Here is a 22,068-nt window from a genome sequence, read left to right as displayed (position 1 = left end):
GGTTTTCACTTTTTTCCTTACAAACTATCAAATCCTTACTCTTAAACCAGATAAATAGCAGTACATGTGTGACGATTTTCATGAATTAAGATTCTGAAGTGAATTCAGCCAACCAAAAGGGAAGCATTTGAAAAATACTGCCCCCACCCCCACACACAAAATGTTAAATTCTAGGTCACTCATATGAAACAGAAACACAAAGAACACTGTGGTCCCTCCAGCTCCACTCTCGCCCTCCCCTGCCTAGAACCTCCACTGCCCTCTTCAAACACAGAGGGGGAATCAGCCTCAGACTTGACTCAGGACAGAAGTTGGTGGACATGATACTGGGGCTTGCACTGGTCATGGAATTAGCATCATCTTTGGTATCAATTACAGCCTGGGCTCTGCCTTCCACATCTGTCAAAGCATCCACACACCAGGATGGAAAGGAATTAACAATGGTACTGTCGAGCTTGCCTAAAAACTCTAGGACTTTCCTCTTTTTGATTTCTGAATGGGATCTTAGACTTCACAATAATTCATAATGTGGAGGAGAGTTCTTAGGCACCTCCCGGAGCTCCAGGTACTTTCTCTGCACCCAATCTATAGCGAGGAGCTCCGTGGGCTTCCCATAAATGAAGGCCTCCCTCCCAGCATACACCCTATCGAATTCAGCACTTCCCAAATGATGTCCTCAGAGGCACAGCTGCCCTTGATGAAGACCACACTCAGAATACGAATTAGGAGGTGGTTCTTGGACATTCCCTGGCCATCACTCAGATTCTCTTGGTCGCTGAGTTCTACTGTGTTTTCAAAGACATAGGAGTCATTGTTGGGGTCCATCTCAGTCAGGGCAATGCCAATCATTAACTCAATGAACTTAGGAGCTTTCCCAAAGATCATAGGAAAGCAGTCCTTATACTTCTTGATGACAGTCGTCAGCATCTCATCCTTTGTGACAGGCTCCTTTGTTTGGTATTTGAGGAGAAGCAACTGCACCAACTCAGCCACCTTTTCATCCAGTGCACATGTGAGCAAGGATTTACTGTCTGACAAGGCACGCCATGTAGGTGTATCCTCCACTTTTTGCCTGCTGGACTCCTCATCCAATGGGCCTCACAAAGGGGAGAAAGAGCAGGAGCTCAGAGGTCTCTGGGGAGCATCATGAAGAGGAATCCTGGGAGCACTCGGGAAGAATTGGAAACCCAGCAGCAGGCATGTCCTCATCCTCTGGAGCATCCAGAACCAGAATAGAGGATGAGGAGGAGGAAGAGCAGGAAGAGCAGGAGGGGAATAAAAAGTGGCAAGAGGAAGAGGAAATGGAGGAGGCTTCCTCCTCCTCATCTGTGGAATCCTGTGCATCTACCAAGACCTGTATCAGAACTGGGTTCTGGAAGTCTTGCTCAAAGTCGAGGCAGGGAAAGCTTGGGAAGAGGCGTGACGACTCTTTTTCAGAAGTAGCATCCTTAAAGCAGGGATGGGGAGGATGGGATCCCAGAGGCCTGAGGGAGGGAGGGACAGCGTGAGTGGCCTCAGTTGAGAAACTCACCCATGATGGCTCTGACGAAGGCCGACTTACAGCTCTTCTTCTCTTAAGGCAGTGCTCTAGGGCCTGACAGGTCGCCTGTCTTTATAAGGGGTTTGTTCCCTGGAAACCTGCAGGAGGATGTGAGAGAGCATCTCAGGGCACAGATGGCAGGCAGAGCCCCAGACTGGGAAACTGATAGTAGGCGGGGAGTGCCGGGTGCTTCGTGATGGGAGATCACTGTCTTTCCACAGAGTTCTCTTCTCATTGAATGTCCAGCCCTGGGGTTCCTCCCTCTGCTTCACTGAAGCTGCCCTCCTCAGAGAAATCTTTTTCTCTGACTGACTCCTAAAATGGAAGTCAGAAAGTTGTACATCTGGCAAGCTTGATGTCCTCCAGAGCTGGCTGCAGGCACAGGGACACGGGAGGGGCACTACCATCCATGGGCATTCCATTCCAACCTTCCTAGGTGCTGTGCCTGGACTCCTGAAACTGCCTGAGCTGCCTGCCCCTGGCCATCTGAGTCTTTCACCTCCGAATAAGCCCCTCCCATCCCTGAGACCTTCAAGGTGGAAGGGAGGGAGAATCGCATCCACCCACAGTGGGACTGGGCCTCCTAGGGCCTATACTCTCTCCCTCTTCTGTCTAGACAGCAACCTTTCTTCTAAAATCCATTCCAAATCCTTCCCCTTTACTGCTGTGTGTGAAGTTAATATCAGCTCTCACCTAGCCTATGTCAAAGGCTTCCTTATTGTTGCTTCTTTGCCTATTGTTGTCCCGGAAAAAACCGTCATCTGTTCAGCAGCCCGGGACCCTTTTAAAAATCCAATTCGTGTTTATTTTTTAATATACACACATCAGATTTAACCATGAGGTGAAGTTATATGTGTGTTGGCAAATGCATGGAGTACTACATTTACCTCCCAAGTATCATACTGACCAGTTCCATCACCCTACATGTCCCATGTGCATCCGATTTGAGGTCAGTCACTACACTTCTCCACAGCTCCTAGCAACTATGCTCTCTTTTCAGTTCACATTGTTTTAACTTTCACAGTTTCTCATATGACTAAGTACATAAAATGCGAGTTTAAAAGTGTGGCTGTTTCATTTTTCATTACAACTAGCAAGGAATGAGATGACCCGTTGTTCCATATTCTCGCTTACATTTGGCATTTTAGATTTTCAGGCTGTAGTCATTCAAACGAGTGTGCATTCTAATTTTTTTGTTTTTTGTTTGCATCTCCCTAATGACAAATGACGTTACATGCTTCTTTGCGATGTGTATATCCTCTTTGGTAAAATGTCTGTTCAAATCATTTGCATCTTTTAAACAACTAATAGATTTCATTTTTAGAGCATTGTTAATCCAAAATTACAAAGAGAAAACCTCATCAAAAGTACAGAGAATTCCTAAATATCTACAGCATCCTCCTGCCCTGCCCCATGCATGCGCGCGTGCACACACACACACACACACACAGTGTCTCCTATTATTTACATTTTGTAGTATTATGGCATGCTTGCTACAGTTGATTTGACCTCTACTGATGCCTCATTATTAAGTCAAGTCCACAGTTTACATCAGGACTCACTCAACATTGGTGATGCTATAGCTTTTGATACATGTGTAACGGCAAGTATTCATCTTTCCATTATCATACAGAATTATTTCACCATCCTAAATCTCCTGTGAACTCCACCTATTTATCAATCCCCCATGTCCCACCCCCAACCCATCAGCTCGTGGAAACTACTGGTATTTTTAGTGTACTCATAGTTGAGTGTTCCAGAGTATTGTATGACTGGAATCTTACATTATGCCACATTTTTAGCTATTCTTCTTTCACTTAGCAATATGCATTCACAAGTCCTCCAGGTCTATCTCACTAACGGTGCCTGAAAATTCCTGTTGCTCAACATGCAGGTCGACATTTGATGTTGCAGTGTTTGGGAATTCAGCCATTCTCCTGGGGGTCGAGTGCTATCTCCTAGTTGTTTTAATTTGCATATCTGTAATGACATAGGACATTCGACAGTGTTATGTGCTTATTTTCCATTCGTATGTATTCTTTGCTGGCATATCTTTTCAGATTATCTTGCCCATTTAATATTTGGTTTTCTTTTTTCTCATGATTGGATTTGCAGAGTTTTGTGACTTTCTCACAGTTTTGGAGTCTGGTGGTCCAAGAGCAAAATGTACACAAGGTTGGTTCCTGCTGAGGGCTGTGAGGGCAGGATGCGTTCCAGGCTCTCTCCCTGCTTTGTAGGTGGCTGTCTTCACTCCGTGTATGTTCACATGGTCATCCCTCTACTCATAGCACGGTGTCCAAATTTCCCCTTTTTATAATGACTCCCATCATATGGGATTAGGGCTGGCATTAATAACCACATTTTTTTAACTATTAGTTTAAGTTCATGGTACATGTGCAGGATGTGCAGGCTTTTTACGTATGTAAATGTCTGTCATGAAGGTTGGTTATATGTATTATTTCATCACCCAGGTATTAAGCCAATATCCATTAGTTATTTTTCCTGACCCTCTCCCTCCTCCCACCCTCTGCCCTCTGGTAGGCCTTAGTGTGCATTGTTCACCTCTATGTGTCCTTGTCTTCTCAACATTTAGATCCCACTTATAAGTGAGGACATTTGACATTTGGTTTTCTGCTCCTCTGTTACTTTGCCAAGGATAATGGCCTCCAGCTTCATCTATTTTCCTGCAAAACACCTGATCTCATTCCTTTTCCTGGCTGCATAGTATTCCACGGTGTATATATATACCACCTTTTCTTCATCCAGTCTGTCATTGATGGGCATTTCAGTTGATTCCATGTTTTTGCTATTGTGAATAGTGCCTCATTGAACATACACTTGCATATGTCTTAATAATAGAACCATTTATATTCCTTTAAATATATGCCCAGTAATTGGTTTGCTGGCTCGGTGAAAGCTATTTTGGTCTCTACGTCTTTGAGAATTTGACAGACCGTTTTCTCCAATAGTTGAACTAATTGACACTCCCACCAACAGAGGAAAAGCATTCTTTTTTCTCCACAACCTCGCCACGATCTCTTATTTTTTGACATTTTAATAGTAGCCATTCTGTCTGGTTGAGGTGGTATCTCACTGGAGTTTTGATTGGCATTTCTTAAGTGCTCAGTGATGTTGAGCTTTTTACATATGCTTCTTGGCAGCTTGTATGTCTTCTTTTGGAAAGTGTCTGGGCATGTCCTTTGCCCACCTTTTAATGATTTTTTTTTTCTTGTAAATTTGTTTAAATTCCTTAGAGATGCTGGATATTAGACCTTTGTCACATGCACAGATTGCAAAAATTTTCTCCCATTCTCTGGGTTGTCTGTTTACTCTGTTGATAGTTTCTCTTGTTCTGCAGAAGTTCTTTACTTTAAATACATGCTGTTTGTCAATGCTTCCTTTGATGCAACTATGTTTAGCATCTTTGTCATGAAATTTTCTCCCATGCCTATGTCCTGAATGGTATTGCCTAGGTGTTTTCTAAAGCTTGTATGGTTTTGGGGGTTTACATTGAAGTATTTAATCCACCTTGAGTTATTTTTGTATATGGTGTAAGGAAGGGTTGTAGTTTCAATTTTCTGCATAAGGCAAGCCTTTATTCAACAGGGAGTCCTTTACCAATTGCTTGTTTTTGTCACGTTTCTCAAAGTTTAGATGGTTTGAGGTGTGCAGTTTTATTTCTGGGTTCTCTATTCTATTCCATTGGTCTATGTGTTGGTTCTTGTACCAGCATCATACTGTTTGGTTACTTTAGATTGTAGTATAGTTTGAAGTCAGGTAGCGTGATGCCTTTAGCTTTGTTCTTTTTGCTTAGGATGGCCTTGGCTATTTGGGCTCTTTTTGGTTACATATGGATTTCAAAATAGTTTTTTTTTTTTTTCTAGTTGTGTGAAGAATGTCAGTAGATTAGTGGGAATAGCATTGAATCGATAAATTGCTTTGGGCAGTATGGCCATTTTCACGATACTGATTCTTCTTATCCATGAGGACGGAATGATTTTCCATTTGCTTGTGTCATCCCTGATTTATTTGAGCAGGGATTTGTCTTTTGCCTTGAAGAGATTCTTCACTTCCCTTGTTAGTTGTATTCCTAGCTATATTATTCCTTTTGTGGCAAATGTGAAAAAAGTTCATTCATGATTTGGCTCTCAGCTTGCCTGTTGTTGGTGTATAGGACTGCTAGTGATTTCTGTACATTGATTTTGTATCCTGAGACTTTGCTTTGAGGTATGTTCCCTCAACACCTAATTTATTGAGAGTTTTTAATATGAAGGAATGGTGAATTTTATCAAAAGCTTTTTCTGTGTCTTTTGAGATAATCACGTGGTTTTTATCTTTGTTTCTGTTTATTTGATGAATCATATTTGTTGATTTGCATGTGTTGAACCAATCTTGCATCCCAGAAATCAAGCGTACTTGATCCTGGTGGATAAGCTTTTTGATGTGCTGCTTTTTGATACATTTTGCCAGTATTTTGATGAGCATTTTTGCATCAATGTTCTTCAAGGATATTCGCCTGAAGTTTTCTTTGTTTGTTTGTTTGTTTGTTTTTCTCTGCCAGGTTTTGCTATGAGGATGATGTTGGCCTCATAGAATGAGTTAGGGAGACGTTCCTCCTTTTCCAATTTTTTTGGAATTGTTTCAGTAAGAATAGTACCAGCTCTTCTTTAATAACCACTTTGAACTTACTTGCCTGTGAAATAATCCTGACTCCAAATAATGCCACATGTAAACTTCAACATAAGAATATAGTGGGGATGCAACTGAACCTATAATAGTGGAAAGGGAAGTGGCAGACCTATATGTATATTATTACCCATGTGTAGTTATAAACACACACACATGCTCATATATGTATAAATTATATTTTAAAAACCACATCTATCTTTCTCAAAATTCTAAATCAGCTTTTAAATGTAAACACCACATGGTTATTTGTGGAAACTTCTGAATAGGGGGCTGAATTTTGGAGGAACGTTCCAAAGGGGAGAATTGTGACTTCTACCTCTTTCTTAAATTTTGCAACAGAAATATAGGCAGTATTTATTTGTAAGGAAAGTATTGAAATAAACCTAAGAAAAGCATGAGGAGCAGTCCAGTAGGAAGATAAAATATGGGTAAGCTCATGGAACACCAAGAAAAAAAATCCTTGAAATTTACATGACTTAACACAACAAGTTAATTTTTTGCACAGAAATTCTGATTTTAGTTGGCAGGGTGTTATGGGCTGAATTATGAGTCACTCCAAAAATTCATATATCCAAGTCTTCAAACCCAGTATCCCAGAACGTGACTGTATTTGAAGATAGAAACTTTGAAGATATAATTAAGGTAAAATGAGCTCCTAAGGTTAGGTTCATATTCAATATGACAGGTGTCCTCATAAGGAGTGCAGATTAAGATACAGACACACAGACCAAGGAAGAACCATGTAAGTATTCCATGAGAACGTGGCCATCCGCAAGCCACAGAGAGACCAGAGAAGAAATCAAACCAGCCAACATCTGGATCTTGGAGTTATTATTTTGTAAATTTTCTGTAAATCTAAAACTATTCTAAAGCAAAAACTTTATGTAAAAATAGTAAATAGAAGCAGAAGAATTAGGGAAGGAAACTAGAATTCAAACTAATATTTTGATAGAGTGGTCAGTTTCCATTACTTTTTTTCCTTCTCAGTCTTCCAGCCTGGACTTAAAGGTATATAAAATTGAAGAATTGCACAGGATAAAGAGACAGAAAGTGTTCTAAGGCAATTTATGTTATAATTTCTTTTCTAGAAAAACCTTTGTGTTTGAAGAAATAGGATAGGAGATTCCTAAAAGACAAAGAGAACATGAGAAATTCCTTTCTTCTTCAAGGTTGGCCTCCAGGCAAGCCAGCGCCATTCCTGAAGGTGTAATCCTCCAATGAGAGTACGAGCACCAGCAACAGCAGTTCAGGCATCTAAAACACTGAGTGAGGAACATCCTTCCCTCTGACAAGACCTTTGTTCCAAAAAGTGTGGGAGAAAACTTCTCTGTTATTTTTCTCTTTATATTCTCTCACTATTTAGCCAGGGAGGCAGACTTACACAAAGTAGGTGGATGGTATAGTGGAAAATACCCGAAGTCCACTTTCTAGTGAGAGTAGCAGAAAGAGAGTCAGAGAATGTAGAGGAGTGTGAATAGTCAGTTTGGGCTGCCATAATGAAAATGCCAAATATTGAGGATTACATTACAACCTATGTGTTTTTATCGGGGAGGTGCACAAACAAAAAAATCAACGTGAGAATGAGATTGTATCAAATATAATTGACGTTATTGGATCAGTCCAACCTTGTCATGCAGAAGTCTTTTTACTTTTTATTTATATTTTATTTTATTTTTGAGGCAGAGTCTCGCTCTATCACACAGGCTGGAGTGTAGTGGCACGATATCGGCTCACTACAACCTCCTCCTGCCGAGCTCAAGTGATTCTTGTGCCTCAGCCTCCGGAGTAGCTGCAGTTACAGGCACATGCCACCATGGCTGGCTATTTTTTTTTTTTTTTTTTTTTTTTTTTTTTTTTTTTTTTTTTTTTTTGTATTTTTAGTAGAGACAGGGTTTCACCATGTTGAACAGGCTGGTCTTGAACTCCTGACCTCTGGTGATCCACCTGCCTCAGCCTCCTAAAATGCTGGGATTACAGGCATGAGCCACCGCTCCTGGCCAGGGATCTTAACATAAAAAGGACACCATAGTTTGGATAACTGAAATAGGAGTAATTTATAAACAAGGTATCAGAGTAAATTCTTTCTTTTAGCAACACGCTTTTTATGTTCATCCCTGTCTTTCCATGTCTGGCAGGCCTTTTCTTTTTATGGCTGCGTGGTAATCCATTGTATAGGTGTATCACAGTTTGTTTGTACTGTTGGTGGGAATGCACATTGGTAAAACCACTATGGAGAACAGCTTGGAGACTCTTCCAAAAATGAAAACAATACTACCATACTATCCAGTAACCCCACTCCTCGGTATTTACCCCAAATGAAGGAAATCAGTACACTCAAGAGATACCCGCACAACCATGTTCACTGCAGCACGATTAACAGTAGCCAAGATTGGAAAGCAACCTAAGTGTCCATCAGCAGACGACCGGATAAAGAAATTGTATCACATATACACAATGGAGTACTATTCATCCATAAAAGCAATGAGACCCTGTCGTTTTCATCAACATGGGTGGCACTGGAGGTCATTATGATAAGTGAAATAAGCCAGGCACAGAAAGACAAATTTCACGTTCTTGCTTACTTGTGGAAGCTAAAAATCAAAACAATGGAGTTCATGGAGATAAAGTGTAAAAGGATGGTTACCTGAGGCTGAGAAATGTAGAGGGGTGCTGGGGGAGAAGTGAGGATAGTTAATGTTTACAAATAAGTATTAGAGAGAATCAATAAGACCTAGTATCTGCTATCACAGCAGGGTGACCATAGTCAAAATGATTTAATTGTACTTTTTGAAATAACTAAAAGAGTGTAATTGGATTGTTTGAAACACAAAGGGTAAATGTCTATGCTGGTGGTGCACCGATTTACCCTGATGTGATTATTCAACAGAGCAAGCCTATATTAAAATACCTCATGTAACCGATAAACATATGCAAGTACTATGTAAATGATTATTTACTCAGAGAGTAGTGTTGATATTTACCTGGATAAATATCACCTAACATTTATCCACCTTGATGTCCACTCTGATGACATTCCTTTTGTTGGTGACCTGTTCCGCCTCTCTAGCTGCCTTTAATATTGTTTCTTTCATCTTGACATTGGAGAATATGATGACTAAGTGACTTGGGGATGGTCGTCTTGTATAGTATCTCACAGGGATTCTCTGAATTTCCTGAATTTGAAGGTTGACCATCCAACAGGGGTGGAGTAATTTTTGTGAATGATACCCTAAATTTGTTTTCCAAGTTGCTTGTTCTTTCTTCCTGACTTTTAGGGATGTCAATGTGTTGCAGGACTGGTCTCACTACATAATCTCAAATTTCTTGGAGGTTTGAGGCATTATTTTTTATTCTTTTTTCTATATAATTTTTTTCTGACTGAGTTGATTCAGAGAACTGGTTTTCAGGCTCAGAGATTTTTCCTCTGTTGGGTCTATTCTGTTTCTAATACTTTTAATTGAGTTCTGAGATTCCTTCAGTGAGATTTTCGGCCTTATCTGTTCTGCTTGGTTCCTTCTTAAAATGGCCATTTCATCTTTCAGCTTTTATATCATTTTATTGGATTCCTCAGATTCCTTGGATTTGGTTTTGACTTTCTCCTAAATCTCGATGATCTGTGTCCCTATCCAGATTCTAAACTCTCTGTCTCTCGTTGCAGCCATTTCACCCTGCTTTAGAACCATTGCTGCAGAACTAGTGTGGTAGTGAGGAGGGAAGAAGTGGCTCTGGTTTCTGGAGTTGCTAGAGTTCTTGTGCTGGTTCTTTCTTATCTGTGTGGGCTGATGTTCCTTTGCTATTTGAAGTTACGACACTTTGAATGGGTTTTTTAATTATTTTATACTCCTTGATGCCCTTGAGGGTTTCACAGTGGTGGGTTCTGTCAAGAGGCTTCATTTCTGGAAGATGTTAGGGGGCAAAAGCTCAGGGCCGCACTCATGGGCTGTGTGCTCCACCTTTGGGGACTGGTACCAGGCCCACATCATTGTTCTCTGTCCCTGTGATGTAAAGCAGCCGCTCTGCTAGAGACATCGAGGTGTTCCTTGTCCACCGACCACAACACTCTGCTGGGAGTTGCTGTCTAAAGTGCTTCACTGGGGCAGCAGCAGCAGAGTCTATGCTCAAATGCGCATACCACCAGCAACAGCGGAAGGGCCCAGCTTATTAACAGATGAAAATACATGAATTTCCTAGGTATAAAATCAACATACGAAAAATAAACTTTGTTTTTCTGCAGCAACAATGAATATGAAAATAAAGAAAACATAACCTCTAACCTATCATTCCAAACATTAGGTACCTAAAAAAAACCTAATGAACAAATTAAAAATGTTACAGAAAAACCATTAACATGTTATTCAAAAATATTAATGAAGACCCACATGAACATAAAATAAAATAAATTCATGGGAATGAAGTTTCAATAATTTTCCTTAAAAAGGAATTGATAGAATAATTGTAATCCCAAATCACAACAAACAAATGCCTTTGGACATGAAAGAATCTATGAATCACCTGATTCTAAAATATAAAGACATGCAAACAGCTTGAAAAAGTGCAATTTGTCCAACAGATAGTAAGAATTATGAGGAGCTATTGTAGGAAGTGTTGGCATCCTGGGTGCACGGATTAACAGACAGACCAATGGAACCGAATGGAAATTCCTGAAAAACAAAACCAACAAAATATGTATAAATGCAAACTTAATTGATTAAAATGTGTTTCAGCTTTAGAACTGGAGACTGTCTTGTTGAAATAAGTATCGGTGGAACAACTAAATATCCATATAAAAAACCTTAATGTAAGTGGAACCCTTTTTCATATTATACAAAAATGCAATTACAGGGAAATTCAAAACCTAGTTTAAAAGTATTTATTATAAAAACTTCAAACACACAGAAATGCACAGAATAATAAACGAGTCTTTGTACAGATTATCTTTTAGTGAGTCAGCAGGATAAGTAAATTAGAGCATCAGTAAGGCTGGAGTTGAAAGAACTGAAAGACTCTGGGGTCAGTGGTCTCTTCAGTAACAAGAGGAGCGAGATGATATGAGTCAAAGAGGAACAGAGGAAATGGCACCTCCTCTCTCCCCCTTGTTTCACCCATAGAAGGCCTAGTTGCTTTCATAAGCCTTTGCTTTTTGAGAGTAGAACTTAGATCTCAATAGTAGCTGGGGGAAGTCTACCTGGGACAGTGATGGATTTATTCCCCCTCTTACTTGAACCGTCCTCCTGCTGACCCCTGGAACTCTGGTGATTCAAGAAATATAACCCGAACAGTTCTATTCCAGACAGTCATGACGGAGGGCTGCTGTGCTGATGACAGACACCCTGACCAGGTCCACAAACACTTTACTAACTTAGTGGCAGTGCCAGGTTGCTCACAGGATAGGAGAGCAGAGGCCTATCTGCCTCTCCACATGGAAAAGAGCTGCACATACTTCTTTTCAGCTGCTCTTACTCCTGACAGGACCCTCAGAAGGATTTATGAGTCCTGAGATTTCAAAAATGGTTGACTTGTGGCTTTGCCAGAGACTACCTGAGGATTGGGGTTTTCTGAACCCGCTGTGGTCAGTATCAACTCAGTTGTTCATGAGCTGACCTCCTTTCTTAGCTTTGTCTCTGTGTCCCAGGGGCAGTTGTCCTCTGCTCATAGCCAGGATTGGTGGATCATCAAACCTCAGAGCTCAAGGTGGAAACCCACAGACAAGGAAGCTCTTCTCCCAGACTGGGAGGCAGCTGGTGGGTAAATTCCAGCTCTGGCCCCCATGTCCTTGGGAATTATCCTCATGGAGCTTTTCTTCTGAGGTCCCAAGAAGGGAGCACTTCTTATGGATGGTAAAAAGAAGATGGCAGCCTATCCTTTTACCTCCTGGTGTTGGAAATAATTCTCCCTTCCAGAAGAGAGAGGGATTAATGTTCTTGGAATTGAATCAGTGGGGAGTGTCAGAGGCCTTTTAAAGGAGTGAACACAACTCCTTTAAGTGTTGTATCTTAGTTGTTTCAATTTGTGATTCTCTAATCATATATGACATTGTATTATTCTGTTTTCACATGGCTATAAAGAAATGCCTGAGACTGAATAATTTATAAAAGAAAGAGGTTGAGTTGACTCCCAGTTCCACACAGCTGGGGGAGGCTTCAGGAAACTTATGATCATGGTGGAATGTGAAGGGGAAGCAGGTACCTTTTTCACAAGCTGGCAGGAAGAAGCAGCACAAAGGAGGACCTTCGAAACACGTATAAAATCATCAGATCTCGTGAGAACTCACTCACTACAAGGGGAAGAGCATGGGGGAAACTGCCCCCATGATCCAATCACCTCCCTCCCGTGACATGTGGGGATTAAAATTTGAGTTGAGATTTCGGTGGGGACACAGAGCAAAACTATAACAGAAATTGAACAGTTGTATACGATTACTTTCTATTCTTATATATCCTTTGGTGGGGTACCTGTTTAGAACTTTTTGTCCATTTTCAATTAGGTTTTCTGCTTTCTTATAATTGGGTTTCAGCGTTTTGTGCATATTTGAATATATATCTTTTATCAGATATGTGTTTCACAAAACATTTATCCCACTCTCTGGCTTGTTTTTTCTCTTAGCAGTCTTTTAGAGTAGAAGTTGTTAATTTTAATGAAGTCCAATTTATATCTCTTTTCTTAGATGTTGGTACTTTTGATGTTGCATCTGACAAAGTCACCACCAAACTCAAGGTCAACTAGGGTTTGCACCCGTAGGTTTGACCAAAATTTTGGTGATGCATCTAACAAAGTCATTACCAAAACCAAATTCACCTAGGATTTTCACCCCTAAGTTTGAATAAGGTTTAAAATTCTGATAAAATATGTTTGTCAACAAATGAATCATTTTCACATAAACAAATGTGTAGGGAAATTAACTGCTGAAACTTTTGGTGGAAAAAGTCAGCAACATTTTAAAAGTATAAAATTATTCATACCCTGTTCACTTCTATTCAACTTCCACATTAATATGTATTCCTTATAAGGAATTTTATGCATTTGTCCCAGAATTTATGCTCAAATATGTTGATTATATTTATCCTAATTTTAGCCACAAAGAAAAAGCAAATATGTGTTCATCAGGAGGAGGTAGGTCCAGTCTGTTATTGTACAGAAATAAATTGGCATTCTCGGGAGAAGTTGCCAAAGTAAGGCAGATCTCTATGTGCTGTCATGGAAAGATGCTGGATACAGATTAATAAGTGAGTATCATGGCATGTCAGGGTTGCAATAGCAAAGTACCACAACCTGGATGACAAAACAACAGAAATTCATTGTCTCACAGTTTTGGAATCTGGTAGCCCAAGAGCAAGGTGTACACAAGATTGATTCCTTATGAGGGCTGTGATTGCGGGATGTTTTCCTGTCTTCCCTCCATGTCTACTCACGTTGACATCTCTCTACTCATATCTCTACGCCCGAATATCCCCTTTTTATAGCAACTTCTATTAAGGCCAGCATTAATAACCTCATTTTAACTTGATTGTCTTTGAAATAATCCTATCTCGAAATGACTGCCACATTTTAATTTCAATGTAGAAGTTTGTGGACGAGGCAACGGAACTTGTAATAGTGGCAAAGGTAAGTGGCAGATCTATATGTGTATCATTATATCATTACACATGTGTGTGTATATGTACATATATATGTATACATAAAGTAGCACACTCATCTTTATGAAAGCCCAAAATCGAAAATCATATTTACAATTTGCACGGCCCCATTGTTACTTGTGGGAACTTCCAAGTAAGAGGCTGAGTCTTGGAGGAACTTTGTAAAGACAACAATGCCATTTCTATGTACTTTTAGAATTTTTTGCAACAAAAATACATGCACTACTTACTTTTAAGTCAAATATTGAAATAATCCTAAGAAAAGGAAGAGGAGCACTCCTGTAGTCACATTAACAGTAACCTGATGGAAGAGAAAAAAGTCCCTGAAAGTTAAATGGCTTAACACGAGTTTATTTTTGTGCAAATAAATTCTGATTGAAGTTGGCAGGGTGTTGTGGGCTGAGTTGTGTCCCTCTTTCCAAGTTCATATACCCAAGTCTCAAGCTCCAGGACTGCAGAGTATCACTGTATGTGGAGACAGACCCTTTGAAGAGGCAACTAATGTAAACTGAGATCTTATGGTGAGGATCATATTCAATATGACTGGTGTCCTCGTAAGAGGAGCAGATTAAGACACAGACACACAGACCAAGGAACAACCATGGAAGAAATCACTGAGACAGTGGCCATGAGCAAGCCACAGAGAGGCCAGGGAAGAAATCAAACTGGCCAACACCTTGATCTTAGATATTTAGCCTCCAGAAATGTGAGAAAATACAATTCTATCATTGAAGTCACCCAGCCTGTGGTTCTGTGTTATGGTATAAGAAACTAACCCACAGCGGTTCCTGGCTTTCACTTCAGACAGGAATCCAAGCTGCTTTCACCTTGTAGCTCCACATCACAACAGATACCAACTGCTGAACAGAAATGGAAGCATGGGAATGATGCACTGGTTTCTGTCTACAAATGAACCAGCCAGGAAGGCGAGCTAGACAAGACAGAGGCGGGCACTTGTAGCCTCTTCCACATATCATTACGGTGCTCAATGAAAAGCAACTATTATAATTGATGACAGTAAGTCTGTTCATTGCTTGGGATTGTTTCTGGGAATGTCTGCATAGCCTTGAAATCTTCCAAGATTTTCTTGCACCTACAAGGTGCCTGGTGGTTTCAAATACAGGATTACATCCAGTTTTAAAACAATTCTGTAAGTCTTCACAGGGAGGGTCAACATTAATCCCTCAATATCACTTGGCACTGTCCTTTAATAACCTATATAATTTATTTAGGCTGAGAATTCTCTCATATTTTTGGTGTATGAAAAATAACCTACCGTTTGAGCCTCTGCTACCCTCCATATGACAGAACATTCCTGAACAGCTATACACGTGCCTGTGGCTCACTGCAAGCCAGGATTTTCCTGTGGAGCAGGTACACACACAAGACACAGTGGAAGGATGTTTAACTATTGCTTATTTCTCATCAGAGCTGGCGTGTCCCCCAAAGTACCCTGGTCACGTCCTAGGCAGTCTTCAAGATTTTGTTATTGTTTTGCTTTTTTTTTCAGAAATTTACCTTCTTGTAGATCATTTACAAAGTGATATCTATAGCCTTTCCTCATCCACAAAGTTTATGAAGGAAAGATTGGCATCTGATCATCTACAAAAGCTTATTCATCTCTGTTTGTGTTCAGTGCCCTGTTTCAAATAATGCATGGCATTAAAATCATACTACAAGTATCAAATATTAGGAAGATTTCAAATAGTTTATATCTGACCTTAGAATTACATCCCAAAAACCCGTATGTTATGTGGCAAATCAGATTTTACCCTGCAGCCTATGTGGAAATACGTTGATCGTGTGTTGAAGATGCCCAGCCTAGGTATGGAAATGTCACTATCCAAAGTGAATATTCACATCGAAGGGCCTTTATCATGGAGGAGCCACAGGGAGGGATGGATCACTCAGGGAACTTCTCCAGGGACAAACAGTGGTCTATGTCAGGGAAAGGGCAGATGTCTCTGGGCTCTTGCACTGAGGGCTGGGCACAGGTTTCAAGTGCGAGACCACAGTGAGAAGTTAGTCAGCAGGCCAGCTTCCAGAGTTGCACAAGAGAGCGCACAGAGGAGATCTACTGGAGGGTGTTGTAATGTGGGAAAGGCCTGGGGCTGGACAAAAGCACTGGCACCCAGAGTCAGCTCTCAAGAAACTTAGGGCTCATAACAGGAAGAATTTAGCTAAAGAAAGCCCAAACGATCCCTGAATGGTATTGATTCCCATTGTCACCTTTCTTCTCTAGGCCCATCTAAATACTTTGTCACAGGTTTCTTCTTTATGTTACCTGGAAGACATTAGGAAGTGTGAAGAGAAGTGACTTAACAGGAAGAAGACTATGCTCAGGCTGAGAGGAGCAGGGACAGTGTGGGTCTAGATGATTTCACACCTCAAGCCCCAGCCCAGTCACTTTCTAATCATGTGATCATCATGGGATCTTGGGGAATTTGTCATGAGCTATAACCTCAGCTTCCTCGTCTGTAAAACGGGTTTGATAATCCCTGTGCTGTAGAATTGCTGGAATGTATGTAATGTGAGTAAAACACCTGGCACACAGCTTGGCATGTCTTGGAATTTTAATAAATGGCAGTTGTCATCAATATGATTATAATCCCAAAGTCTACCACTGTTTTTTGAGAAAAATTCAGCACTTGTTTTTTATCCAAAATGTCAAAGAGAACATCCAGCTGAATATGTCATGGAATATGAACTGTACCAAAAGTTTGGCTTCGTAAATATAACTCAGGACATTTACTATCTAAAAGGATATATTGTATCATTCAGCTAAGGAGAGGCTTGCACAGCTGCATACAAATCAAAGATTGTAGACTTTGAGTTAAGGACCAACTCCTTTTCACCTTCCCCACTGATCATCCACCTAACCACTAGTTTTATTTAAGCTCCACTAAAAATATACACATTGCTTAAACTTGTCCACATTACTTTCAAAATAACCCAAATAAAAGTCCTATTAATGGAATGGGCTTGGGCTCTCCCAGGCCAGGCAGATGAGTGTCAGCCCGGAGGCTTCTGAGCACCACATCAAGGAATTCTAACCACATTTCTCAGGAAACCCTTGCAGATGATGGGGATCAACCACCTAGTCCTTGCACTGTGTTCAAGCTCCCCAGTGACACAGCCACAGGACACCTTCCATGACTTCCCCATGTGGAGACTCCTCTCTGCTTCATCCTCCACCCAGAGCCAACTGCTCAAGTAGTTTTCCATTCCAGGCTTTTCTCTCACCTTCTGAGAGTCTGGGCCCTGCCACCACCCGGCTTCAGAACAATCAGCTCCCACAGAAGCACCTGCAGTTTCCCAAAGCCCAAAACTGCCTTAGCTCAGGGCCTTTTTACTCAAAGCCTCCATCTGGAGTCTCACCTCCCCACTCGTTTTGAAACTTACTCTTTAGATTGTAGAGAAAATCTTACCACATTCCTGATATGGCATCTGTAGCTACACTTTACCGTTTTAGGGGTAGGGATAAGTCTTGCTTTTAATAGTAACTTCACTACTAACGGTAACTTCTATGAGCAAATGCTGATATGATGGTCATCAAATAAACGAGTCACTGATATTTTTATTTATTACAATTTACTTTTGGCTACTTTCTTACATAAATCAAGCAAACCAGGTATGTGTCTTTATTTTTCAAGAACAACAAACTAAAGGGCCTGAGGAAATGCAAATATTAACAATCCTTTACTTTGTTCCAGTATTTAATTGTAGAGTTCCTTCACAGTTTCAAGATAAATTCCTACAGCAATACCACATTCACCTGTGACACATCACAAAATGAGGCAGGTTTTCAAAATGTGGTGTGTTTGTGTTTTTGTTTTTACAAAATATCAAAATGTTACTCTTAAACCAGATAAACAACAATACACGTGTGACTAATATTCGTCAACTAAGATTCTGAAGCTATTTAAACCTGTCATTAATAGGAAAAGAATTTGAAAAATACCCAAAAGGAAAACAGGTAAATCCCTTAACCACCCATATGGAACAGAGGTGCAAACAGCACTGTGTTCTCTCCAGCCTCAGCCGGGCCCTCCACCACGTAGAAACTTGACTGCCCTCTTCAAACTCAGAGGGAAGAATCTACCCCAGACTTCACTCAGAAGAGAAGCTGGGGGACACAACACTGGAGCTTGCACTGTCTGTGGCAGTGGAGTCATCTGTGGTGTCAATTATGGCCTGGGCTCTCTCTTCCACATCTTTCAAAGCATCCTTGTACGAGGATGGAAAGGAAATAGGGACGGTATTGTTGAGCATGGCCAAAAACTCTACTACTTTCCTCTTACTGATTTCTGAATGAGCTCTTGGACCCCACAGGAATTCGTAACGTGGAGGAGCAGTGTTGGGCACCTCCCGGTACTCTAGGTAATGTTCCTGCACCCAAACTTTAGTGAGGAGCTCCCTGGGCTCCCCAAAGATAAAGTGCTCCCTCCCAGCACGCACCCCTATTCCACTCAGCACATCCCAGATGACCTCCTCAGAGGCACAGGTGCCCTTCATGAAGATGATACTCAGAACAAGAAACAAGAGGTGGTTCTGAGGCATACCCTGCTCATCACTCACACTCCCCTCACAGCTGAGCGCTAATGTGTTTACAAAGACGTAGGAGTCCTCAGGGTCCACCTCTCTCAGGGAAATGCCAAAAAGAATCTCTATGAACTCACGGGCTTTCCTGAAGATCATAGGAAAGTAGCCCGTGTACCTGTTGATGACATTCGTCACCATCTCTGCCTTTGTGACAGGCTGCTTCGCTTGATATCTGAGGAGAAGAAACCGCACCAACTCGTCCACCTTTTCATCCAGTGTATAAGTGAACAAGGGCTCGCTCTCTATCAAGGACTCACTGTCTGTCAAGGACTCGCTCTCTAGCAAGGTGTCTGAGGTGCTTGTATCTTCATCTACTGGGCTGCTGGACTCTTCACTGAATGGGCTCAAGGAAATGGAGGAGGAGGAGGAGCTCACAGCACTCTGGAGAGGAGACTGGGCAGGCCCCTCAGGAGGACTCTGAGGACTCTCAGGGGAACTCTGGGAAAGACTCAATGAAGTGGAGGAGGAGGAGCTGACAGGTCTCTGGAGTGGAGACTGGTCAGGCCCCTCAGGCGGACTCTGAGGACTCCCATGGGGACTCTGCAGAAGACTCGCTAAAGTGTAGGAGAAGGACCTGAGAGGTTTTTGGAGAGGAGACTGAGCAGGCCCCTCAGGGGGTCTCTGAGGTCTCTCAGGGAAATCCTGGGGAAGACTCAGTGAAGTGGAGGAGGAGCAGGTAATCACAGGACTCTGGAGAGAAGACTGGGAGTCCTCCCCCTGAGGAGGACTGTGAGGAAAGCGGAGAGGAGACAAGGAGACCTCCCACTCAGGAGTACTCTGAGGAGTCTTGAGAGGAGACTGGGGATCCTCCCTGTCAGGAGAACACGGAGGAATCTGGAGAGGAGACAGGGAGGCCTCCCTCACAGGAGGACTATGAGGATACTGGAGAGAAGACAGGGAGTCCTCCCCCTCAGGAGGACTCTGAGGAATGTAGAGAGGAGACAGGGAATCCTCCCCCTCAGGAGGACTCTGAGGTCTCTGGACAGGAGACTGGGAATCCATCCCCTCAGGAAGGCTCGGAGGACTATAGACAGGAGACTGGGCAGGCCCCTCAGGAGGGCTCTGAGGACTCTCAGGGAAACTCTGGGGAAGACTCAATGAAGTGGAGGAGGAGCAGATGCTTATAGGACTCTGGAGAGAAGACTGGAAGTCCTCCCCCTGAGGAGGCCTATGAGGAAAGTGGAGAGGAGACAGGGAGTCCTCCCACTCAGGAGGACTCTGAGGAATCTGGAGAGGAGACTGGAAGTCCTCCCCATCAGGAGGACACGTATGAATCTGGAGACGAGACAGAGAGTCCTCCCACTCAGGAGGATTCTGAGGAATCTGGAGAGGAGAAAGGGCGTTCTCTCCCTCAGGAGGACTCTGGAAAGGAGCCTGGGAGTCCTCCCCCTCAGGAGAACTCTGAGGACTATGGAGAGGAGACTGGGAGTTGTCTCCCTCAGGAGGACTCTGAGGAATCTGGAGAGGAGACTCGGCAAAACCCTCAAATGTACTTTGAGAACTCTCAGGGGAACTCTGGAAAAGACTCAGTAAAGGGGAGGAGGAGGAGGAGCTCAGAGGAATCTGGAGAGGAGACTGGGGAAAACCCTCAAAAGTACTTTGAGTACTGTCAGGGGAACTCTGGAACACACTCAATAAAGCGGAGGTGAAGGAGGAGGTCACAGGAATCTGGGGAGGAGACTGGGGAAAACCCTCAAAAGTACTTTGAGTACTCTCAGCGGAACTCTGGAAAACACTCAATAAAGTGGAGGTGAAGGAGGTGGTCACATGAATCTGGGGAGGAGACTGGGGAAAACCCTCAAAAGTACTTTGAGTACTCTCAGCGGAACTCTGGAAAACACACAATAAAGTGGAGGAGGAGGAGGAGGTCACAGGAATCTGGGGAGGAGACTGGGGAAAACCCTCAAAAGTACTTTGAGTACTCTCAGCGGAACTCTGGAAAACACTCAATAAAGTGGAGGTGAAGGAGGAGGTCACAGGAATCTGGGGAGGAGACTGGGGAAAACCCTCAAAAGTACTTTGAGTACTCTCAGCGGAACTCTGGAAAACACTCAATAAAGTGGAGGTGAAGGAGGAGGTCACATGAATCTGGGGAGGAGACTGGGGAAAACCCTCAAAAGTACTTTGAGTACTCTCAGCGGAACTCTGGAAAACACACAATAAAGTGGAGGTGAAGGAGGAGGTCACAGGAGTCTGGAGAGGAGACTGGGGAAAACCCTCAAAAGGACTTTGAGAACTCTCAGGGGAACTCTGGAAAACACTCAATAAAGTGGAGGTGAAGGAGGAGGTCACAGGAATCTGGGGAGGAGATTGGGGAAAACCCTCAAAAGGACTCTGAGTACTCTCAGCGGAACTCTGGAAAACACTCAATAAAGTGGAGGAGAACAAGGAGCTCGCAGGATTCTGGAGAGGAGACTGGACGTCCTCACCCTCAGGAGGGCTCTGAGAAATCTGGAGAGGAGACAAGGAGTCCTCGCCCTCAGGAGGACTCTGAGGATTCTGGAGAGGAGACTGGGAGTCCTTCCCCTCAGGAGGACTCTGGAGAAGACTCGGGGAGTCCTCCCCCTCAGGACGACTCTGACGACTCTCAGCGGAACTCTGGAGAAGACTCGGCATCCCAGCAGCAGGCATCTCCTTGTCCCCTGGAGAACGTAGAATCAGAGAAGAGGATGAAGATGAGAAGGAAGAGGAGGAGGAGGAGGAGGGGAATAAAAAATGGAGAGAGGAAGAGAAAATGGAGGAGGCTTCCTCCCCTTCCTCATGTGGGGGATCCTCTGCATCTACCAACTCCAGTATGAAATTTGGCTTCTGGAAGCCTTGCTCAAAGCTGGGGCATGGAAGGTTTGGAGAGAGAGGCACCATGAATATTGTTCAGGAGCAGCATGGTAAACGTGTGAGCACGAATGGGTATGATAGGATCCCACAGGACTGAGGGAGAGAGGGACAGTGCCAGTGGCCTCAGCTGAGAAACTCACCCATGATGGCTCTGACAAAGGCCGGCTGACAGCTCTTCTCTTACGGTGTGCTCTAGGGCCTCACAGGTCGCCTGTCTTCCTAGGAGGTTTGTCTCCTGGGAACCTGTAGGAGGATGTGAGAAAGCACCTCAGGGCACAGCTGGCAGGCAGAGTCTGAGGCACCAGGAATGACAGTGGGTGGCTACGGGCTGGGTGCTGCCAGGTCTGCCCTGTTTCTGGGGGTAGGGCCCTTGGTACAGAGTCAGGCTGTGCACTCACCTTGACTCCTGGCAGCGCCTGGGCCTCCTCTGCTGTGGTGCTTTTAGGATGTATGTGTCCCTCACACCCAGGTCTTCAACTCCTGGTTCCTGGAGCACCTGCAAGAGGAAGTGAGGGAGACCCTCCAGCTATGACGTCAGCTGGGGCTGGCCAGACTCCCAGAGTCCCACAGTTCTGAGGTTCGTGGCCCCCTCAGCATTCAGTTAGCATTGTCACATGTTCTCAGACAGGGCCAGGCCCCCAGCACTCTGCTGGCCTGAGGCAAAACCTCAGGGCAAACTCCACAGCGCTGAGAGCAGTGGGACGTAATGAGGTGGCAGCCACCTCCCAGCACTCTACCACGGGGGTGATCCGGGTGGCCTCACTTCTG

General features: G+C 43.0%; 1 protein-coding gene and 1 pseudogene across 1 annotated transcript; both read right to left on the bottom strand.

The window, feature by feature from the left end:
- Nucleotides 1-434: 434 nt before the first annotated feature.
- On the bottom strand, nucleotides 435-1,951 carry LOC140710899 (melanoma-associated antigen C2-like; annotated as a pseudogene).
- Nucleotides 1,952-17,973: 16,022 nt separating this feature from the next.
- Nucleotides 17,974-21,715, bottom strand: LOC119623238 (uncharacterized). The gene is made up of 2 exons (XM_073013146.1): nucleotides 19,330-21,715; nucleotides 17,974-19,242 (listed from the first exon to the last, which is right to left on the bottom strand). The coding sequence occupies exons 1-2, from the start codon at nucleotides 21,325-21,327 to the stop codon at nucleotides 17,974-17,976; spliced, it is 3,267 nt and encodes a 1,088-aa protein (XP_072869247.1). The 5' UTR covers nucleotides 21,328-21,715.
- Between the last annotated feature and the right edge of the window lie 353 nt (nucleotides 21,716-22,068).

Source organism: Chlorocebus sabaeus, chromosome X (assembly GCF_047675955.1).
Source record: "Chlorocebus sabaeus isolate Y175 chromosome X, mChlSab1.0.hap1, whole genome shotgun sequence".
NCBI lineage: Eukaryota > Metazoa > Chordata > Mammalia > Primates > Cercopithecidae > Chlorocebus > Chlorocebus sabaeus.
This window is presented reverse-complemented; position numbering and strand designations above follow the sequence as displayed.

Excerpts from the sequence above, each read along its gene's own strand:
- LOC119623238 (XM_073013146.1), bottom strand. The coding sequence starts at position 21,327 with ATGGTGCCTCTCTCTCCAAACCTTCCATGCCCCAGCTTTGAGCAAGGC. Across the intron at positions 19,243-19,329 it reads AGTATCCTCATAGTCCTCCT|AGTACTCCTGAGTGGGAGGT; the intron begins GTGAGGGAGGCC and ends AAGACTCCTCAG.